Below are 20423 nucleotides of genomic sequence, written 5' to 3'. Positions count from 1 at the left end.
ACATTAGTAGTAGATTTGATTATAGTGCACTGTTCTAAATGTAAAAAATTTACACCAAACAAATTTCAATACTTTTTCATCTGAATTTTATTTATTCATCATTCTCTTGAAAATTGGATCAAAGAGAAAAGGGAAAAGGAAAACAATACTGGAGAAAGGAGAGAAAACATCATTAGGGATGGCATTGGTTCTTAATCAGACATTGGTCATAAATTCCACAATTCCTTGTAAATGAGTGCGCGCGCGCTTGAGTACTGAGAGAAACAAAATTCAGTGTGTTAGTAGTAACTTGGCTGAGTTTAGTTACACATAAACATTCAAAGTTCACACGTGCTTGAAGTTTAGTATAAAGTATCCGAAGTTTGTTTGCACAAGTAATATGCTAAACTTCAGGCAAAATTTGTAACTTCAGACGTAAATTTTCAACTTCAAAACACGTATGTTTGTATTTGAATATAAAGTAGCAAAACTTACAAAAATTCAGGAACCTAGGCCACGACTTAAATAAAGAAAAAATTACAGCAAAATAAAAATATGTACCTAGTGTATAAATAGTGTATTTAGATAAGATATATGCATATATTATACATACCTATAGATGATATATACAACCAAAGTGTATAGATAGTGTATACTTCGGCCCTGTTTAGTAAACTAGTTGGCTGAAGGGTACATTTACCTAACTTTCCCTTAAATAAGGAGCCGTTTGGACATGGTTTGAAACCACGGTTTCAAACCAAGATTTGAAACCATGTTTGGATATGTAATTTGGACATCTTAAGTTGTATTTTCTCTTATAGACATAAAAATCCTACAAATTGTGAAAACTATCAAAACATTCTCAATTCTTATACAATCTTACCAAATAAGCCAGTCATAGTTCATAACAAAATTAATAGGCTACTAGGAGACTTTTTTGAAAAATGCAACATGAATTGATCAAACTTAATTCAACAAAAACGAAAATTTAACATGAATAGTAATGCAACTACTCTTTAATATAATCCTCCCACATGTTAACATAAATAAAGGTTGGTAGAAGTTAATGAGGTTGGTAAATGATTGGTGGGAGTAATTATTAAAAATATTTACCAACTTATGGATCTTATTTTATAAAATATAAATTTATGAGTCAAGTTTTATTTTTAAATTTTTTGAAATCATAGTCTAAAACCTCAAATCATGCCTTTTTAAATAATTTGGGGTTTCAAACTAAACCATGAGATTGAAAAACATGTCCAAACGCCTGCTAAATACCCCAAATAGGCTATGCTATGTGTGCACTTGCACCCCATATCTTGCGGTGGGCCCAATTAAGTAACCAAGCCCATCTAAAAGCATTATACGTCGTCGTTACAAGTTGGGGATTTCTCCGGTTCGAATTTGATCGCTGCAATTCTGCTACTAGAGCCATTGTTGAGCTGGATCTAGAACCTCTGTTACAGTAGCAATAACGAAGAAGAAGAATATGAAAACGAAGCCACAGTTTTGGAGATGGGCAATAGCATCAGTGATATTCAGATTAATTCTCATTTACTTCCCTAAAAACCTTAACTTAGCTACTCGTCCTGAAGTTTCCACTCCCGTCACCAGTCTACGACGCCGTAATTCACTTTTTCTCCATTCACATTTACACATACTAAACATCAATTGTATCTGTCAGTATTTTCACTGACCTTTTTTTTTTTTTACAGTGGCAGAAGGTTACTGGTTAACGCAATCATCGATGTCACCGTATGCTGGTTCGTTTCGTTTATTTCTCTATACTTTCAAGTGACGTGTTTAATACTGGCTCTGTTCGCTTTTACTAGTCACTGTTTTCGTTTATCGAGAGTCAAACTGCATGGATTTGATATTAATATGAGAAGAATTGCAACTTATAGTAATTTTCGTATAGTGCCAGAACATCTTATTTTTAGTTTTGAAATGTTGAATTAATATAATTTAATTTAGCTCCGAACATGTAATTTTGAGTTTTAAAATATTGATGTAATTTTCGATGTCTCCGTATGCTGGTTTGTTTAGTTTATTTCTCTACTTTTAAGTGATGTGTTTAATACTTTGTTACTCACTCTGTTCACTTTTACTTCGAGAGTTAATTTGACTAATCTTCACAGCTAAATTGAATTAGATTAATTCAATATTTTAAGAATAAAATTTAGATGTTCAAAAATATACGAAAAATACTGTAAGTTGCAATTCTTCTCAGATGAAAAAATATATCTTAAAATGTTGGTTAAAGTCTACGTGGTTTGACTCTTGAGAAGCGAAACGTGACAAGTAAAAGTGGTCGGAGGGAGTATATTTTTTTATTGTTTAATTCGATGTGGTTTAGAATTTCACTTGTTTGATGCTTTGATTTTTGAATATTCTGGAAGGTTCTATGTATCATGGTTCTCCGCTCTTGCTCTCGGTTCTCGGTCCGCTTACAATGAAAAAGTAATATATTTAGCTTCAGCTAAGCATTTGTTCGTTGTTGATTTTTTTTTATTTTATTTTTTTGCTTTTTTATTGTAACTTATTTTATTTTTTCGTAATGTCATTTGTAGAATTGAAGGACAGCCTTATCATCTTCTATGCAGGTATTATCTCTTTCTTGCTTTCCATAAAAAACATAGAAATACTCTTTTGAGTCGTACATATCAGTGCGGATGTATAATTAAGACTTGCATTCATTAAGTGATAACTTTTTATATCATTGAATTTGGAAATGACATTTAAGGGAACTTCTTACTAACTCCTATATGGAAAAAAAGGGCTGGTTATTATAGAACTTTCAACTGCTGCATTTTTATTAAAGACCATACAATGATTATCCTCTGAATGGGTTCGTAAATGATATACTAAAGGAACTTCAGTAAATGGCATTTTCTTTTATCCTTGATTCCATATTCATTGTTCTTGGCTGTCATTATATCAGTTAAATGTGGTGAGGAGCATATATGAAGCGAATGAAGATGGATGAGTGATGAGCATTACCCTATTTTACTATTATTAACTGAATAAAAGCATTCTCTGTAAAAACTTAAATACTGTCCAGAAGATCCAAATAAGAGTAATAATTCTGAGTAGCTTTGTATACCTGCACTCTCTAGAAGGTTGGTTGGTTCACTTCCGTGAAGCTTCTTCGAGAGTTGTGTGTAAATTATAACAAAAGCTTGTTTGCTATGGTTCTTGTTATTCCTTCAGGAGAACTGTTTAAAGCACACAAGTTGGTTTATTGTATTATCCGCGTCCATCATCATCACTTCATAGCACTTAGTTTTTTCGTTCTTTACCTACATATATTCTTTTAGATAGAGACGTAGATCCAGAGAATAAATGTGGGATCTAGTCTGAATGTACCTATTTAGTAGTATGATAATGAAAAAGTATTAAAATGTATAGTGCCGAAATATTAAGTTTCTCAGAGCGCACAGTGAAAGTTTTCATTTTGAGAAATTAGACTCATTCAGACAGACCAAAACAGAGAGGACACTTAACATGAGACAGATCATACAGCTTGGAACCAGTTACCTGCATATAACATGTTTCCATTTTTGCGTTCCTTCAGTGCCGAATAAAATTTTATCCTATTAATCTTGCCTGTGACTATAAAATTTGCAGATAGAAAAGATCTCATGTTGAGTTTATCTGTTACTTCCTCATGCAGCATTATTTCTGAGTAGCTCTTTCAATATTATGAAGTCTTATGGACATTCAACCTATTTTTGGATATAGTTTGGTTTCTGTGATTGCAGATTTCATTTCTGCCATGCTAATCCGGGCAACTGGCCTTAAACTTCGCATGACATATTGCGAGAGATTAAAATTGCTGGGTTTGGGGAAGCTCTTTGAAGTTTCTGGTGAATATTCAGCTCTAATGCCGAAATTTATTTGCTTCTTCATTAGTTTATGATGCAATAACCACCATTTTTTTGTTTCAGAGATTCTACCATCTGAGGACATTGCTGCTCTCGTGTACTTGTGGAACCCTTTCACCATAGTCACATGTGTGGGTTTCAATACAACCCCTGTGGAAAATCTTTTTATTGTCTTGTCACTTTATGGAGCATGCATCCGTAAGAAGTCAATAATCCTTTTATATGTTAGTGATTTTTTTCTTTTCTTCTTTTTATATATAGTTTCCTCACCTTTTACCCATTTTCTATTTGCTTTTATTGAAGGGGGAATCTAAGCATATTTACTCCTTCCTTCTTGGTTCTCTTGATAAAACATACTCCTTCCTTCTCGGTTCTCTTGATAAAACATACTCTATAATATTCATTACAACAAGGTGATTTTTTTCTGTTCAAAAATAAATATTCATCTTGTTGAAATGAATATAGTTTTTTTTTTTTTGAAAAAGAAAAATTTCCCTCTCCAAAAAGAATATATGGTGCTTGTACAGAGGCATTGTCGATGTAGAGGTAATACATGAACTGATTAATTTGCTCATTCATATACAGGAGTAGCCCCATTGGCAGCTTTTGGGTGGGTTGTAGCATCTCATTTGTCTCTCTATCCGGCAATTCTGATTATACCTGTAAGTTCTTTTCCCCCTAATGTCGTAAAGGGCTGAAATATTGCATAAGTTTAAATGGAAAGTGTGGGAATACATATAGAAGTCGGTCTTTTTTAGTTTGTGAACGTCAGTGTCTATCAGTTCTTCTAATTTCTATTAGGTTTTTCTCGTTCCAGGTAATCTTACTGTTAGGTAATGGTCCAGATGCAACCCCAAGGAAATTGTTCCTAATGCATAAGAAAGATGAAGATGACAGCTCAAGTAAAGGCCGGTTGGAACACAATGGCTTGACAGAACAAAAAAGTTTCTCATGGAAACCAGTTGGACTCTTCTTTGTCTGGGTTTTTATTTGGAGCTTATATACATTGGTTCTGTGTGGCATCTTTATGAGAAACTATGGTGGCCTTTCAGAAATGTTTAGCAGGTACTAGTTATTTTCTTGTGCTTGTCTTTGCCTAGACAACCTTAACTATTAAATATTCGATTGAGCTGGGTTTAAATGGAGCGACATTGATAGGAAGGATTCATGTAACCGAGACTGACTAGTTCAGGATTGAGGTTTAGTTGTTGCAATTCTTGTTTTTGCTATTTCCTTAACTTGAACTTTGTACTGTTGATAGGACAAATTTCGCAGCCCTTTTGTATTATAAATTTTACTTGACATAGAAAAAGTAGACTTTTATTTTATAGTTCTTGAATGTGAATGGAAATTTTAATTATAAATTAAGAGCCTGTTTGGATGGGCTTAAAAAAAGCAGCTTATAAGCTGCTTTTTTTAAGCTAAGCCAAACAGGCCAACTTATTTTTTTGGGCTTATTTTAAGCACAAAATGGCTTATAAGCTGGTCAGCCAAACACTCAAAAAAGCTGAAAACAGCTTGTAAGTTGTTTTCAGCAACTTATAAGCTAAGCCAAACGGGCTCTAAGTGTTTATTGCCCCAGCCTTCAGGTACTTTAACTTATTTTTCTCTGATAAATGGTAATCTTGTGCTGCTACGCTGTGGTATGAGTGAAGCAGCAGCTATTCTATTGTGTTTCTTCATATCATTGCCTATCATGGTTGATAGCTCGTCATTGTTCTCAGTTATGACCATGTTGCTACTTGCTATCAAGTTTCAACAGTTGGAGCTTTTCCTTATGTTTTATTGCCGAATCAACTCGATGGCAATGATTGATTTACTTGTTGAACACTGCATTTGGCCAAGTTATAGGTCCTTTTTTAAGCTAAGTAAATTTGGCCAAGTATATAGTAACAAGGTTATCATCTGCATAATTGAAGGGGAGCCTTCGAGCAGCGGTAAAGTTGTCTCCGTGTGACCTATAGGTCACGGGTTCGAGCAGTGGAATCAGCCACTAATGCTTGCATTAGGTTAGGCTGTCTACATCACACCCCTTTGGGTGCGGCCCTTCCCCCAACCCTGCTAATGTGGGATGCTTTGTGCATTGGGCTGCCCTTAAAGGCTGAGGGTCTATCGGAAATAGCTTCTCTACCCTACAAAGGTAGAGGTAAGGTCTGCGTACATCCTACCCTCCCCAGAGCCCACTTGTGGGATTACACTGGGTTTGTTGTTGTTGTAATTATCTGCATAATTATCTATTTCTTTGCAATGCTATAGTTTTTTGCTTGTCAGCAAATACTCCTGTGCATTGGAAAATATCTTGGTAGAGTTTATTTGCTTTTCTATATTGAGACTTGTTGATAACTCTGTATCATTTATTGACTTGCAGGACCTATGGGTTTATTCTTACTGTCAAAGATTTGTCTCCAAACATAGGTGTCTTGTGGTAAGTGACTATAAAATTGCTTGCTCCATGAATTGCCTCTTCTTTCAGTAACCTCTTTGTGCATCTTGGCTGCAGGTACTTCTTTGCTGAGGTCTTTGAATTTTTCAGAGATTTCTTTCTGATTGTTTTTCATGTGAACATCCTTTTCATGATACTGCCACTAGCTATAAGGCTAAAACACCGACCGTGCTTCTTGGCGTTTGTTTACATGGCAATCTGTTCAATGCTTAAACCCTATCCTTCAGTGAGTTTTTTCCTATGTGAATCTCTATTTCTCTTCACTCTTGAATATTAAAAAATTTCTAAATTTGATGTTTGAAGACTGAGCACTTCAGCCCTGATAAAAGAAAAGATTGAGCACTTCAACCTTTTACATCATGAGCTAATTGTCGACATGTGAAATTATGACCTCTGCAGGATAACTGGTATCATGTGTGTGATTTTTTTTGCCTGGCTTTGGTAATCCCCTTCTGTTGGGGTTGAGGGGGTGGGGTGGGGTGTTGGGGGGTGAGGAGGTTCATGCTACAAAGCAATTTGCAGTTTCCTTTCTAAGAGGATGTGTGAGGACTGTGTAGTTGGGAGTTTGTTGATTTTTCCGTTTGTCAGTAGGATGCTGAATTTATCATCTAGTGGATCTAGTTGTGAAGCCTTTGTCTGACACTTTTGGTTCAGTCATGATGCTGTCGTACATGTATCTTTCTATGTTAGGCTGATTCTGAAATTATGTTTCTGGATTTACCTTGTATGACAAAAATAAGCTGCTTTTACGAATGCTTAGCATGATTGGTTAACTATCGGATACTATCTCTTGTAGCTTTGCTCGAATTTCTTATAATTAGATGGTTGCTTCAGTTTTCCTAGTGCTAACTTTCATGTCAAGAATAAATTGCTCGGTATTTGTATTGCTCGTCTTTTGCGATACATTATGATCATTTCTTGACTCCCGCTTAACCCGGTTCAAATTTGATCAGGTTGGGGACTCTGCTCTGTACTTGGCTTTGTTAGCTTTGTTTTTCAATGAGTTAGCAGGTATTAAGCATGCGCTTTTCTCTTGATTAACGTCCTAATTGGATTATATCTGACCATTATACTCATTGCAGAAATGCAGTTTTCGTTCTTTCTCTTTTGTGGATATGTTGGAGTTTCCCTTCTTAGTCCAGTGATGCATAACTTGTGGATATGGAGGGTATGTATCTGCTTCATTTCTATGCATTTTTGCTCCTAATGTATTATAAACTTGAAGGTAATTCCAGATATCAGTATTAGGTGCTTATGCAAACATGCTACCTTGGCAGGGTACTGGAAATGCCAACTTTTACTTTGCAACAGGAATGGCTTATGCTTGCTTCCAGGTTTGCTTTTGGTCTTATTTTGCGTTCTTTCTTTCTCACGGAATACCATGCTAGGCAGCTAATGGTATTCTTGTCGAGTAACATGGCTGCTTCAAATTTCAGAGAAAGCAAAGTTGCGTGAATCTAAATGAACTACTTCTAAAAATTGGCTAGCATTAAACATGCATAGAATCTATGTTGCTTGGACTCTTCAAAAATGTTGACAGGATGCGTGTCAGATACTCCAAAAGTAGTGCATTTTTGGAACATCCGCCACGGGTGCGGCAAAATTTTTGGAGAGTCCGAGCAACATAGCATAGAATACAGTACAATCATTCTTGTTATAACATCATTGTTAAGGTTTGAACCCTTTTGTTTAAGCTGATAAATTGACCAGTCTCTTGCGAGGATAGCTGGACGGGGCTTAAGCTGTTGTGTTCTATGGAGTCTCAGATCATTCACATTGCATTATTGTGCACCCTAACTTTTGGGACGCTGCTCCTCATCTGTATTTGCTTATTTTAATGTTGTATATTTTTGCATATGCAGATTGTATTGGTTGTTGAGAGCGTAAGTGCTATGTTGAACCATGACAGAAAGATCAGAAAGTTGGTTGCAGCCACATAAGCTTGAGATCAAAACACAATATAGGAATGCACCCCGATCACATGCCATAGGTTGCAGTTTCTTTAGATCAACTCCCTTGCAACTTAACTAGATCCGAGTTTTCTTCCATGATGGGAGTTTCCGCTAATGGCCATGGAATGGCCATTTAATGGATGTGTCATACTGTTTACTGGTGTAGACGTGGAAACTCATACCAAATCATTGAATTCTGCCTATTACACGCAAGTTGTATACCAATGTAATCTCACTCTGATCAATTACAATTTACAATGTGCTTGGTTATATTCTCATCAATCGATACATGTTTGATAGCGAGCTTGGTGATGATGGCTTTGCTTATTGCCTAGGCCGACTCCCAGTTGACACCGTCGTAAATAAAGGGACAAAGAACAAAATAAGAAAGCAATTCATGAAAAAGAGATGTTGTAAGCAAGGATTGTTAGGTACACCTTGCTACGCTATTCCTAGTCTCCCGGAGGCCTTTTTGTATGCGTAATGATTCTAATGTTTAAGCTTAAGCTCATACTTGGTCCTTCTAGTTTTTTGTCTACAATTTTTTTCTTAAAAAATACCTTTTAGGACAAGCTTATTGAAGCTGTCGTCTTTTCTTTCTTTTTCTCCCCTCGATATCATATACTAGACAACAAAATAAAGAGACAACTGAGTAGCAGTAATTACGTGCGACATAGCTGTTCGTATTATGCCTTTTGGTCGACATGACTATTGCTTAATCCAAGTGAAAAATTCATTATTGGGCTTACTCAGCCCATTCATCTGTAGCCCTGTGCATTGGGCAATTTGCACGATTGTTCTTAATGCAATTGGCGCGAATGCCCTTCAAATGCGCTGGTCTTTAATTTTTGCCCTTGTAATGCGTGGTCTTTAATATTTGCCCTTCTGAGCTAAAAGATAATAAGAAAAAGACGTTACTACCCCTACCCATAACATATAAAAACCTGAAAGTCTGTAACAAACCCCAAACATCTAATTAAACCTATCCATCATTCCAACAACAAACCTTTCAATCGTTCCATCGTTCCAACATTTCACCGGAGAAATCTCCATTGATTTTGCTGCTACAACGTCGGAAAAGGTAAATACATAATATATAGCGTTTCAATTGAACGTAATTCAACTCAATTTGATGCTTTATTAAGTTTAGATTTGTTAATATTTGAAAATAACAACAAATCATATTCTATGAACTAAACAACTGATATTCAGTTGAGATTCAACATTGCGAATCATAATTTTACTCGACAACATAGAATTGATCAAATTTATTGCTTTGTTCTGATTTTGATTAGTTTATACGTTCCATTTGATTAGTATACAATGCTCAATGACTTAGACTTGAAATTACAGTAACTTCAGTTGACAAAAAATAATCAGGCAAAGTTCTGAACAAGTATGCCGGAGGAGGCAGAAGTTCGCCTTGCAAAAGAACAAAGTATACCGTTAGAGTCAAACTTTCATTTTCATAAGCAAAACATCAAGTATATAAGTGTTAAGAACTAGAAAAGTATGCCGGAGGAGGCAGAAATTTACTTTACAAAAGAACAAAGTATGCTGTTAGAGACTTTTATTTTCATAAGCAAAATAAAAAAGTACACAAGTGTTAAGAATTAGACAAGTCTGCCGGAGGAGGCAGAAGTTCACTTTACAAAAGAACAAAGTATGCTGTTAGAGACAAACTTTCATTTTCATAAGCAAAACATCAGGTATACAAGTGTTAAGAATTAGACAAGTCTGCCGGAGGAGGTAGAAGTTCACTTTACAAAAGAACAAAGTATGCTGTTAGAGGCAAACTTTCATTTTCATAAGTACACAAGTGTTAAGAATTAGACAAGTCTGCCGGAGGAGGCAGAAGTTCACTTTACAAAAGAACAAAGTATGCTGTTAGAGGCAAACTTTCATTTTCATAAGCAAAACATCAAGTATACAAGTGTTAAGAACTAGAAAAGTATGCTGGAGGAGGCAGAAGTTCACTTTACAAAAGAACAAAGTATGCTGTTAGAGGCAACTTTCATTTTCATAAGCAAAATAAAAAAGTACACAAGTGTTAAGAATTAGACAAGTCTGCCGGAGGAGGCAGAAGTTCACTTTACAAAAGAACAAAGTATGCTGTTAGAGACAAACTTTCATTTTCATAAGCAAAACATCAGGTATACAAGTGTTAAGAATTAGACAAGTCTGCCGGAGGAGGTAGAAGTTCACTTTACAAAAGAACAAAGTATGCTGTTAGAGGCAAACTTTCATTTTCATAAGTACACAAGTGTTAAGAATTAGACAAGTCTGCCGGAGGAGGCAGAAGTTCACTTTACAAAAGAACAAAGTATGCTGTTAGAGGCAAACTTTCATTTTCATAAGCAAAACATCAAGTATACAAGTGTTAAGAACTAGAAAAGTATGCTGGAGGAGGCAGAAGTTCACTTTACAAAAGAACAAAGTATGCTGTTAGAGGCAACTTTCATTTTCATAAGCAAAATAAAAAAGTACACAAGTGTTAAGAATTAGACAAGTCTGCCGGAGGAGGCAGAAGTTCACTTTACAAAAGAACAAAGTATGCTGTTAGAGACAAACTTTCATTTTCATGAGCAAAACAAAAATTTATGCAAGTGTTACGAACTAGAAAAGTCTGTCGGAAGGGCAAAAACTTCAGTTTACAAAATTACAAAGCATGCCGTGAGAGGCAAACTTTCATTTTTCATAACCAAAACAAAAACATTATTAACAAAACAACACCAAAAACACATAAGATTGCATAAAAACCAAAATTATTAACAAGACAACACCAAAAAACCAAGACACAAATAAATTAACTTAATTCATGAAGTTATGCTGGAACAGGCATAACTTTATGCTGGAACCGGCATAACTTCAGTTTCAAAAACCAAGAACTCTGCCGGACTCGGCATATGTTGCCTCAGACAAACACAGTCTTCATGAAAACACAGGTTACTAAACAAAAAAAAACACCAAAAATCTTAAACTAAAGTTTATAATCAGGAAAACATATAAACTTTCATAAAAACCAACATTATTAACAAAAAAAAAAAAAAAAAAACACCAAAAAATCAAAACACATACAAACTAACTTAAACCACGAAATTGTGCTGGAATAGGCATAAATTCAGTTTCAAAAAACAAAAATTTTGCCGGAACATGCATATGCCGCCTCGCACAAACACATTCTTCACAAAAACCAGATTATTAAACAAAAACAATAGCAACAACATAAAACAGCTGTTCACAGGCAAAACTTCAAAGATTCAACAAAGAGAAAACCAAAACGCATATCAAAATCAACTAAAACATATTACGACATTCATAATACGACATTCAAAAAACCAAAATATATACATGGGGAACGAAACTAAAGTTCAAAAAATCATACAGACACTTTAACAAAACACTATAATTTTAAATAAAAAAGGATCAATTAAATATAAAAAACGACGAAGACAAAGATATCAATTCAACAAACAACAATTTAACATAAAAACAAATATTGAAACGAGCAAAAGATCCAAATTCGTACATAAATTTTAGAACAAATAAGACAGACACAAAACAGAGGAGGAACGAAGAAGCAAAAAAAGAAAAGAAAAAGGTAAATGACGAAATAGAAAGGGTTTTAATGGGGTAAGGGTAATTTCGTCAAAAAACTTTCATTAAACAGGCGGCAAGGGCAAAAATTAAAGAAGACGTAAATGAGGGGCAAAATATAAAGACCAGCCCAAAAGAAGGGCACTCCGCGCAAAAAAAAGTTGTTCTTATTGGGCTTTAATTTTTGTCCTTTGCTAAAATCCCTCGATTCCGAGTTCGAACCCCCGTTAATATGCCTTAAGTAGAGTTTGCAGTCAAACTCTGCCTGATCAAGCAGAGTTTGACTGCAAACTCTACTTAAGGCAGAGTTTTGCCTTTAGGGACTTAAGGCAAAGTTTTGCCTTCAGGGATAAGTCAAACTGTACCTTAAGGTAGAGGTTTGCATTAAAGGCAATTTTTTTTCTTTTAACTCAGTTGGAATTTTGCAAAACTCTGCCTTAAGGCCTAACTTTTGCCCGAATAGGGTTAACTTTGCTACAAGACTCTGCCTTGCGAAAATCTTTTTATTTTTTTTATTTTTTATTGAGCCAGGATTCGAACCCCAAACCTCATGGTATTAGGCGAAGGACAAAAATTAAAGACCACCAATTTGAGGGGAAAAATTAAAGACCAGTGCATTTGAAGGGAAATCCGCACAAAAAAAATGTAATGCATTTTTGTAGAAAGAGCACTCGTTCGCACTTTTAAGACCCTGTATTTGAAAAATCCAATAGGTGAAACTCGGGAAAAACTTATCCGCACCAAATGTATACACCCAACTAAAATGATACTTGTCATATTATTTAATAATAATTATTAACACTTAATCACAGTTAACCAAGTATTTTGCACGTGATCTTAATTAAGATTATTACCAAAGTATATTAACCATAACTCGATAAGTATAGTATTTTTTAAATAATTAAGTTGAACATTTGTTTCAACTTTGAATACTTTTTAAATATTTTTGTTATCTTCTTAACTAGTATATTTTACAACATGTTTTGGGTTGTTCATTTTCTGATGATCATCAAAACAGGCGCGCTCTATTTAACATAACAATAGACATCGCAAAAAAGTACGTAGATTTACACTTAACATAACTAGAGTATGGGATTTACTCCTATCTATTGTATATGCAACGTTTTTTTTGTTCTTTTTCATCATGCAGGATTCCTTTTAACTTGAACAAAATACGATCTTTAATTTTGCATCTTTTTACTTGCATATGTACTTAATGAAGTATCAAGTTAAGGAATCACCTGTTTTAAGTCAAACTTTTTATGCTTAATGAGCTTAATTTGAACTCCAACGACTTCAAGGATGATGCAAAGCTTCGGAATTTGCACAGTAGACAAATAATGAATCCGACGACGGCAACCCTAAGTTGTGATGTTACGTTATTAATTTTGCTTCCTTTTAAAAAAAATTCTCTTATCAACCTTGCTTCCTTTTTAAATGTTTTCTTTATTAAAATTAGGACTCTAAACCTTAGTTTATTATCTATGGTTAATTTAATTGAGTTGGGTGTATACATTCGATGTGGGTAAGTTTTTTCCGTGAAACTCCACGATAATATCTTGAGATTTTACCTGTTGAATTTGAGACTTGCAGATAGTGGTTATTTTTCAATTACAAGGGCTTAAAAGTGACTATTTGTGATATCCTCCCCCCCCCCCCCCCCCCCTTTTGTTGTCAATTCTACCAGCTAACATAATTGGAAGTTGACAAAAGTTGTGCACAGAGGGGTTCGGGTGGGTGTCCAAAAATATGCTTAGTTAATAGCTTCGTCCCTTTTAATGTGATCAACAACATAGAATAACAAAATCCAAGTTAAAATAGGCTAGGGCATGTGACATACAATGAAAAATTGCAAAAGAAGAAAGGAGTATAGTAGTCACGTATCGTAATATAAAATCGTGTGTTCCTTCCGGCTTGATCAATGTTTTTCACTTGTATTTTTAACAAGAAGTGAGGAACAGAGTTTCGGGTCCCTAGGTTTGTTTTTTTCTTCTCCCTAATAACCGTTATATGCGGCCTAATTTATCCACACCTCGATTAATTTTATTGGATACATGTTACTTCCCATCAATACAAGTATCGGGCAATTCTACACGTCAAGACTTGGACAGATGAGAAGAAATCACCTTTCTCCGCTGTGGTTTATTACCTGAAACCTCATAGTTTTAATTCACTTTATTGACCACTAGGCCACATCCCGAGCGCAAGTCCCCTAGTTTGATTATGGCCACATAAGGTCATGCATGATATCACCTCAAGCAATTATTTTGAAACTTTTAATCAATATGGAGAAGTATGCTTACCTATTTTTCTGGGGAAGGTATTAATTATACATAACCTCTTGTCCATTTTTAATGATAACTTATCTTAACTGTGATTCTTAAAATAAAGTTTTAAAATCATTTTTATCGTAAAAATTACTTTGATTTAAGTGCTTTTAAGTAGTACGTAGTATTTAAGATATTTATTTTCAAAACAATTAGAGTGATTTTTGTTCGAGCTCACATTGAAAATTAAATGCTTTGAGTATCATATTCTGATCTTATACGAGAAACCAAAAAATGAAAGGTGATTTAGCAGGCTGAACCGATTAGAGGAGAAAAGTTCCCATCGCAAAATAAAAGAGAAAATAGTGGATTCAAAAATGAATTATATTCGTCTTCTTTTCCCCATTTTCCACCTTAACCCGAAAGAGGAGAGTTTTTTGTCTCCTTTCCTGTTTTCCAGAGTGTTGAATAGCCTTGTGTTCCACTTTAATTTACATATTTATGCGGTAAACATTTTTTTATAGCTCTTGCACAACTCGTTTTATGACTTTTTTTTTCCCAATATAAATAAAATGATAGCTTGGTGCATGAAGTATTTCGCGTATATGTAGAACTAGAAAAAGTGTCGCACTTCAAAAGGATATAATGTAGGTAGCCTATCCTAACGCACGGCTCAAGCAAGTCGTAGAGTTCCGTTCTTCATAACTGCATGCATTCAGGTATAGAGCTAGCTTGGGGATGCAAACAGATTGATCCAAATCCCATTCATATGAAAATTGCAGTGTATACAAAAGTTAAAATGTTCTAATATGTATATAATATACATATTGAAATCTCTTAGCGAAACTTTTACCTCTACGTGCATTCACAAGCCGCACACCCCCCCCCCCCACCCCCCACCACAACCAAAAAATAAAATAAAAATAAAATAACTCCCCTCCACCCCATTCATTACTGAACACTTCTTGATAGGGAAAATTAACAATAATCATCGTCATGCATTATTTTTTTTCCACTAAAAAGAAAAGGATATTCTTATCAAATTCCACTTAAGTTGCAAGTTAATATCATATAATTATTTATTTTTTCCCCAAGTAGACGTACAGTTGAGGCAAACCAAAAGGTTAATTTCTACATTAATTCTTGACTCTAAAGAAGCCATAAAAACTCTATTGGACAGTTGTGTATGATTGATTCCATACGTTAACTTGGTTCATACATTTCTGAATCCCACTTTCTTGGATAGTAAGTAGTCGGCTAATGACTACTTTAATTAATACTTTTAACACTTTCAAGTGAACTACTGTAATTTTCTAAAACGATAGTTTGGGTTTTGATGTCCAACTTATAAGGAGTTGTTTCATAAAGTAAAAACTTGTATCACTAATAAATAATATAAGTAGCAAAAATATAAAGTTTACACTATCTGAACTTAAAATGATGGAAGGAAGAACTGAAATGTCTCCTCCTATATATGCAACTAAGTACAAACTTGTTGATTTTGTGCTTTTTTATGCATTACAATAATGTTATTTGGTTATAAAATGCCATTTCTCATAATTTAATATGAGCTAAGTAAACCTAGAACATGAGCATATCCTTTAATTTATTTAGGATGTGATTTATGACTTATAATGAATGCCCATCTTAATTTAGTTTTCAATTATAAGTCTTATTAATTTCACTTAAAATTTATAAGCATTTTAAGCAGAATTTACATGTAGTAAGCTATACTTAATTAACTTGTTAACCGACAAGTTTAATATGGCTCATGTGTTCAATTCGTTTAAGTGTCGAACCATGTTGATTATAATCAACTATAACTCTTAAATCTTATTGTCTTTTGCTCTCAAGCTAGATAGCTGATTTATTTGCTTTTGTCCCTATGAACCAAAGGAGAATTAATCTATCACTAGTATCGACATTTCGTCCAAACATGCAACGAGCATATATTTTTACTAATCAATATTATAATTACTAACTCAAAGATTAAACGTGTTTAAATATTAAACACCTTTTAATTAATTAGATAATGAACGATAAGCACGGACAATTAATCAAGAAATTTCCTGAGAATAACACCTCAATTGAGTTGTACTGTACATAAATGTATAATAGCAAACTGCTATTGCTTCATGTTCGTAAATCCTTGATCATCAAGCATTGCTATATATAAAAAAATATTAAAGAATAAAATTCAGAAACAACCAAGTATAATGTTTAATAATGTCCTCGGATTCAGTAGAGCCTTATTAATATTGTCATTTATTTCAGGTTGAACATGGGTTCAGGGCTTTCTTCACTTAATTTTTTTATTCATTGCTAAATTCAATACACTTCCTTTAATTCTACTCGAAAAGTTCACTTGATTTGTCAAGGGTGCTACAGCAGCTAAAAAGAAACAAGCAAGGTTCCATCATTTTTTTTTTTTTTTGGACTCTCATCGAAAACAAAGGATGCAACGATAACTTTTCAGGGTTACACATGATAGTAATATTACTTTTACGGACACGCGATAACATATATATTTGGTAATATATCTTGATAATGTTCTTGTCCAAACACGATTAACTTCACAGTTTTTTATAAAACATAATAGTTTGTTATCTCATTTCTAATGTTTCTTTTTCTTTTCTATTTTCTTCTATATAATTTTATGAAAAAGCACATTATTTACTTACACACACACTTAAATTTGCGTGTACGCGTACGTGTGCTTAGATATATTACACTCATCTAGTGTGAAATTATTTCTTTACAATGGTGCGATGCATGTGCCAGGCCCTCGATTTAAACAAATCAATAATAAGCTACTTTAAAGTACAGACCGAGAAAAAACCACATAATTGACGCCTTAAACACACGTTTACAACCAAAAAAAAAAAAAAACACAAGTTTATATGATGCTTTTCTCTTTGGTCCCATTCTCTCTATAAATTAAAAAACAAATTGTCATAATGAGCAGAAAGGGTTAACAATATACATAATAGAATAAAAAGAAATTACATATATAAATTGAAAAATTAAAGAGTAGAATCCCAAATTCATGGACCTAAAATTTGAAGAAAGAGAGGATTGCAGTTGGTTGATTATAGTATTCAGCATAGCACAAACTTACATCAACTAAGAAAGTTCAATTAACCCTGGTATATATATTGATTACAATCAGGCTAATTAATCAGAATTGGATTCAAGATTTGAATATTATGCGGGATCATACACTCAGGATTCTACTATAGTATACTGGATTTAAAATTATTATTTGACAAAAAATTTACCACATATATAGAACCCGGATCAAAACTATTAAGTTAGGATGAATCCATAAATTATAATATTATATTCGCCCTAGAAACTAATGGTTGTGGATAAGTGAACGTGGCACTAGGGACTCCACTAATGACATATATAGCTGGTAGTAATTAATTAACGAGAAGTCGTCTGTATGATATGTTGAACAGAAACTCACTTCATTCATACATCATCAGTACATGGTGTAGTTGATTAGTATTCCAAGTAGCATATATTTAAATTAACTTAGTAAGATCAGTTACCGTCGTACGTAAATTATTTTACTAATAATACAATAAGCAAATGGTCGTGCATAAGTGAATGTGGATCCAAATTAAATACAGCATTTAGAGGAGTCATTTCCTAAATTAAAACGACTTCTCTTATTCTACTATAGTCCAAGCTGCTACAATACCTCACGAATTTCTTACGCGGCGATACTCAGTGGCGGAGCCAGGATTTCCGCCGAGGGGTTCAAAATATAAAAGAGTAAACATACGAAGAAGCCTAAGGGGGTTCAACATCTACTATATATACATAAAAAATAATTTTAACTTTGTAAAAACAGTGTTTTTTTCCACCAAGGGGTTCGGATGAACACCCTCGGCATAGTGTGGCTCCGCCACTGGCGATACTATAATAGACATTAGTATTTGGATGCACATGTTTTGTTCATATTCCTACATAGTTAAGAGAAAAGGTGTCCCCCGAGCAATCACTTGTGTCTTTTTTCGATATGCTCATTCGGAGTACATACACGCTATCAGTGGCGGATCTAGTAAGGGCCAAGGGGGTTCATCCGAACCCCTTTCAGCAAAAAATTACTATGAGCCCGTTTGGATTGGCTTATAATTTGCCTATAAGCTGTTTTCAGTTTTTTTGAGTGTTTGGCTGGCCAGCTTAAAGCCATTTTGTGCTTAAAATAAGCCCAAAAAAATTAATTGGGTTTGTTTGGCTTAACTTATCTAAAGCAGCTTATAAGCTGAAAACAACTTATAAGCCAAAAAAATAAGTTGGACTACACCAACTTATTTTTTGTTTTTGGCTTATAAGCTGTTTCCAGCTTATAAGCTGCTTTTTTTTTTAAGTCCATCCAAACAGGCTCTATATCTACATAAAAAATAATTTTCACCTTGTATGAACCCCCTTGACTTCTTCATTTGTCTACTTCTTTATATTTTTGAATCCCTTATTTAAAATTCTGACTCCGTCGCTTTATGCTATCACATGAAATCCAAGAGAGTCAATGTATCTTTAATTGGGTCACCTCATATTTTTCTTAACCTAATTAATTAGCATCGAGGGAGAACAATCATGGAGATGTATTAAAGCCTTCTCATGTTGATTAACTCTAAGCTCAATCTTTTGTAGTTGATGTTATGGATTTGCCTCACTTTTCAGGCCACCAACTTTGCTCGGCATTCTTCGGATATAGAAGTAATATTCATAAATTTTTATACCATAATTTCAATATTATTTTATACCGAACCTCCAACATGTAATAATTTATACGAAGATACACTTAAAAGAGACCAAAATAACTTGGGGATTCCATATTTTTACTTTTTGTTTACTTTCAAATATAAGCGTAAAAACTATAAACTTTTGTAACATCGGGTATCCATATTAATGTAATTCATCCGTACTAAGTAATTTCAATATTTGTCAATCCCTGAATTTTGTGCAATTCTTACATCATAACTTTCGGATAATCTAGTCTGCGAACTTAACAACTTTTTATTATTTTGGTGAATAATCTATGCATGTATGAGGAGAGCAGGAACTTATATTATATTTCCTATCATTAAACGTGCAGGGCAGAACAAATTGTCAAACTCTAAATATTAGTGACAGTAGGACAACTTATGCCTAGTACCTATTGGATTTTTTTTTTAATTGTTTTTTCTTTTTTCTTTTAGTGTACTGATTCCAATTTCTACCTTATCGTTTATCTTATTTTAATGAAGCAGGGAATTTATTTATATCAAGAATCTCTAACATTGTGCTTTAGTTCTTCTCTCGATCTCTCTTTACTTTTTTTCGTTGGATTTTTTAGCTATTGCTCAATTAAGTTCCTTATGGTCATCGTACTGTTTCATAGTTTAGTTTAATTTCTTTTATCAAATTGTAAGAAGTATGAATTAATGTATAGTAATTGTCTTCTGATTTATAAATATCTTTTCACGGTTTTCCTAAAGTAGAAACTAGAGCTCATTTTTTGATTTCTCACCCGGTGTTCTGTATTCATACTGGGGCCCGTACAAAATTCGTTCATGCTGGGAAATTCCACATTAGGGATAAAGTGCAACCTAATAAAGGCGACTCCATACCGGGACTCGAATATATCCATGACCTCTGTGGGTAAAGGGAAACTAGAGTTATATTACTGTCTTTACATATTTTACTTCTTTAGTGCTCAAATTAACTTGATCATACGAAGTCTAGGATACTCAACGTGTAGAATAATAATGTTAATATAAGATCTGACAATCGACCAAGTTTTCCAAATGACACTATTTTCTGCATCCAATCATCACGATTGAGTCGGATAATATATAAAACAACAAAATTTTCTACTCCTGTCTGTACAAATAATTTAATATAGTGTGAAAATGCTTCATATATGAACACTACATACATTTAAAAGATTGCACTATTTTGCCTTAGATCGGTTATGACTTAGTTTAATATATGACAAGGTTGGGAGGAAGATAAAGAAATGTCTTTCTTTAGATATAAAATTGGAAATGAAGAAACGAGAAGAGAACCGCATATAACAAACTAATTATCAACATCCATCTATAATAAAATTCTACACTGATCATATATCTTATGTTGATAACAGGACCTTAGTCTCATATTGATTGCAGATTAGGGGTTCGGATAGTTTATTAATAAGTTCTTCTCCAATTTATTTAATTTTTAAGACGATAATTAAGGAGATTGATTAAGACGGAGAGCTCGTGGGAGAAGTGGGTTTGTAGGACACTTACAAAATGTTTTTAGTTTT

At 33.9% G+C, this 20423-nt stretch overlaps 1 protein-coding gene across 1 annotated transcript; it reads left to right on the top strand.

Annotated features, from left to right (window-relative positions):
- The first annotated feature begins 1277 nt into the window (after positions 1 to 1277).
- On the top strand, positions 1278 to 8540 carry LOC132634961 (uncharacterized). The gene is made up of 14 exons (XM_060351155.1): positions 1278 to 1604; positions 1695 to 1742; positions 2379 to 2439; positions 2550 to 2582; positions 3721 to 3845; positions 3927 to 4061; positions 4449 to 4525; positions 4681 to 4928; positions 6232 to 6288; positions 6364 to 6532; positions 7260 to 7317; positions 7389 to 7474; positions 7584 to 7640; positions 8169 to 8540. The coding sequence occupies exons 1-14, from the start codon at positions 1469 to 1471 to the stop codon at positions 8244 to 8246; spliced, it is 1368 nt and encodes a 455-aa protein (XP_060207138.1). The 5' UTR covers positions 1278 to 1468; the 3' UTR covers positions 8247 to 8540.
- The last annotated feature ends 11883 nt before the right edge of the window (positions 8541 to 20423 follow it).

This window comes from Lycium barbarum, chromosome 4 (assembly GCF_019175385.1).
Source record: "Lycium barbarum isolate Lr01 chromosome 4, ASM1917538v2, whole genome shotgun sequence".
Classification (NCBI taxonomy): Eukaryota; Viridiplantae; Streptophyta; class Magnoliopsida; order Solanales; family Solanaceae; genus Lycium; species Lycium barbarum.
The sequence above is the reverse complement of the archived record's forward strand: the minus strand, read 5'-3'. Positions and strand labels throughout refer to the sequence as shown.

Bases quoted from the DNA above. Each gene is read 5' to 3' on its own strand.
- LOC132634961 (XM_060351155.1), top strand. From the start codon at position 1,469: ATGAAAACGAAGCCACAGTTTTGGAGATGGGCAATAGCATCAGTGATA. The intron at 1,605-1,694 runs GTAATTCACTTT...TTTTTTTTACAG, and splicing joins CGTCACCAGTCTACGACGCC to TGGCAGAAGGTTACTGGTTA. The intron at 6,289-6,363 runs GTAAGTGACTAT...TCTTGGCTGCAG, and splicing joins CCAAACATAGGTGTCTTGTG to GTACTTCTTTGCTGAGGTCT.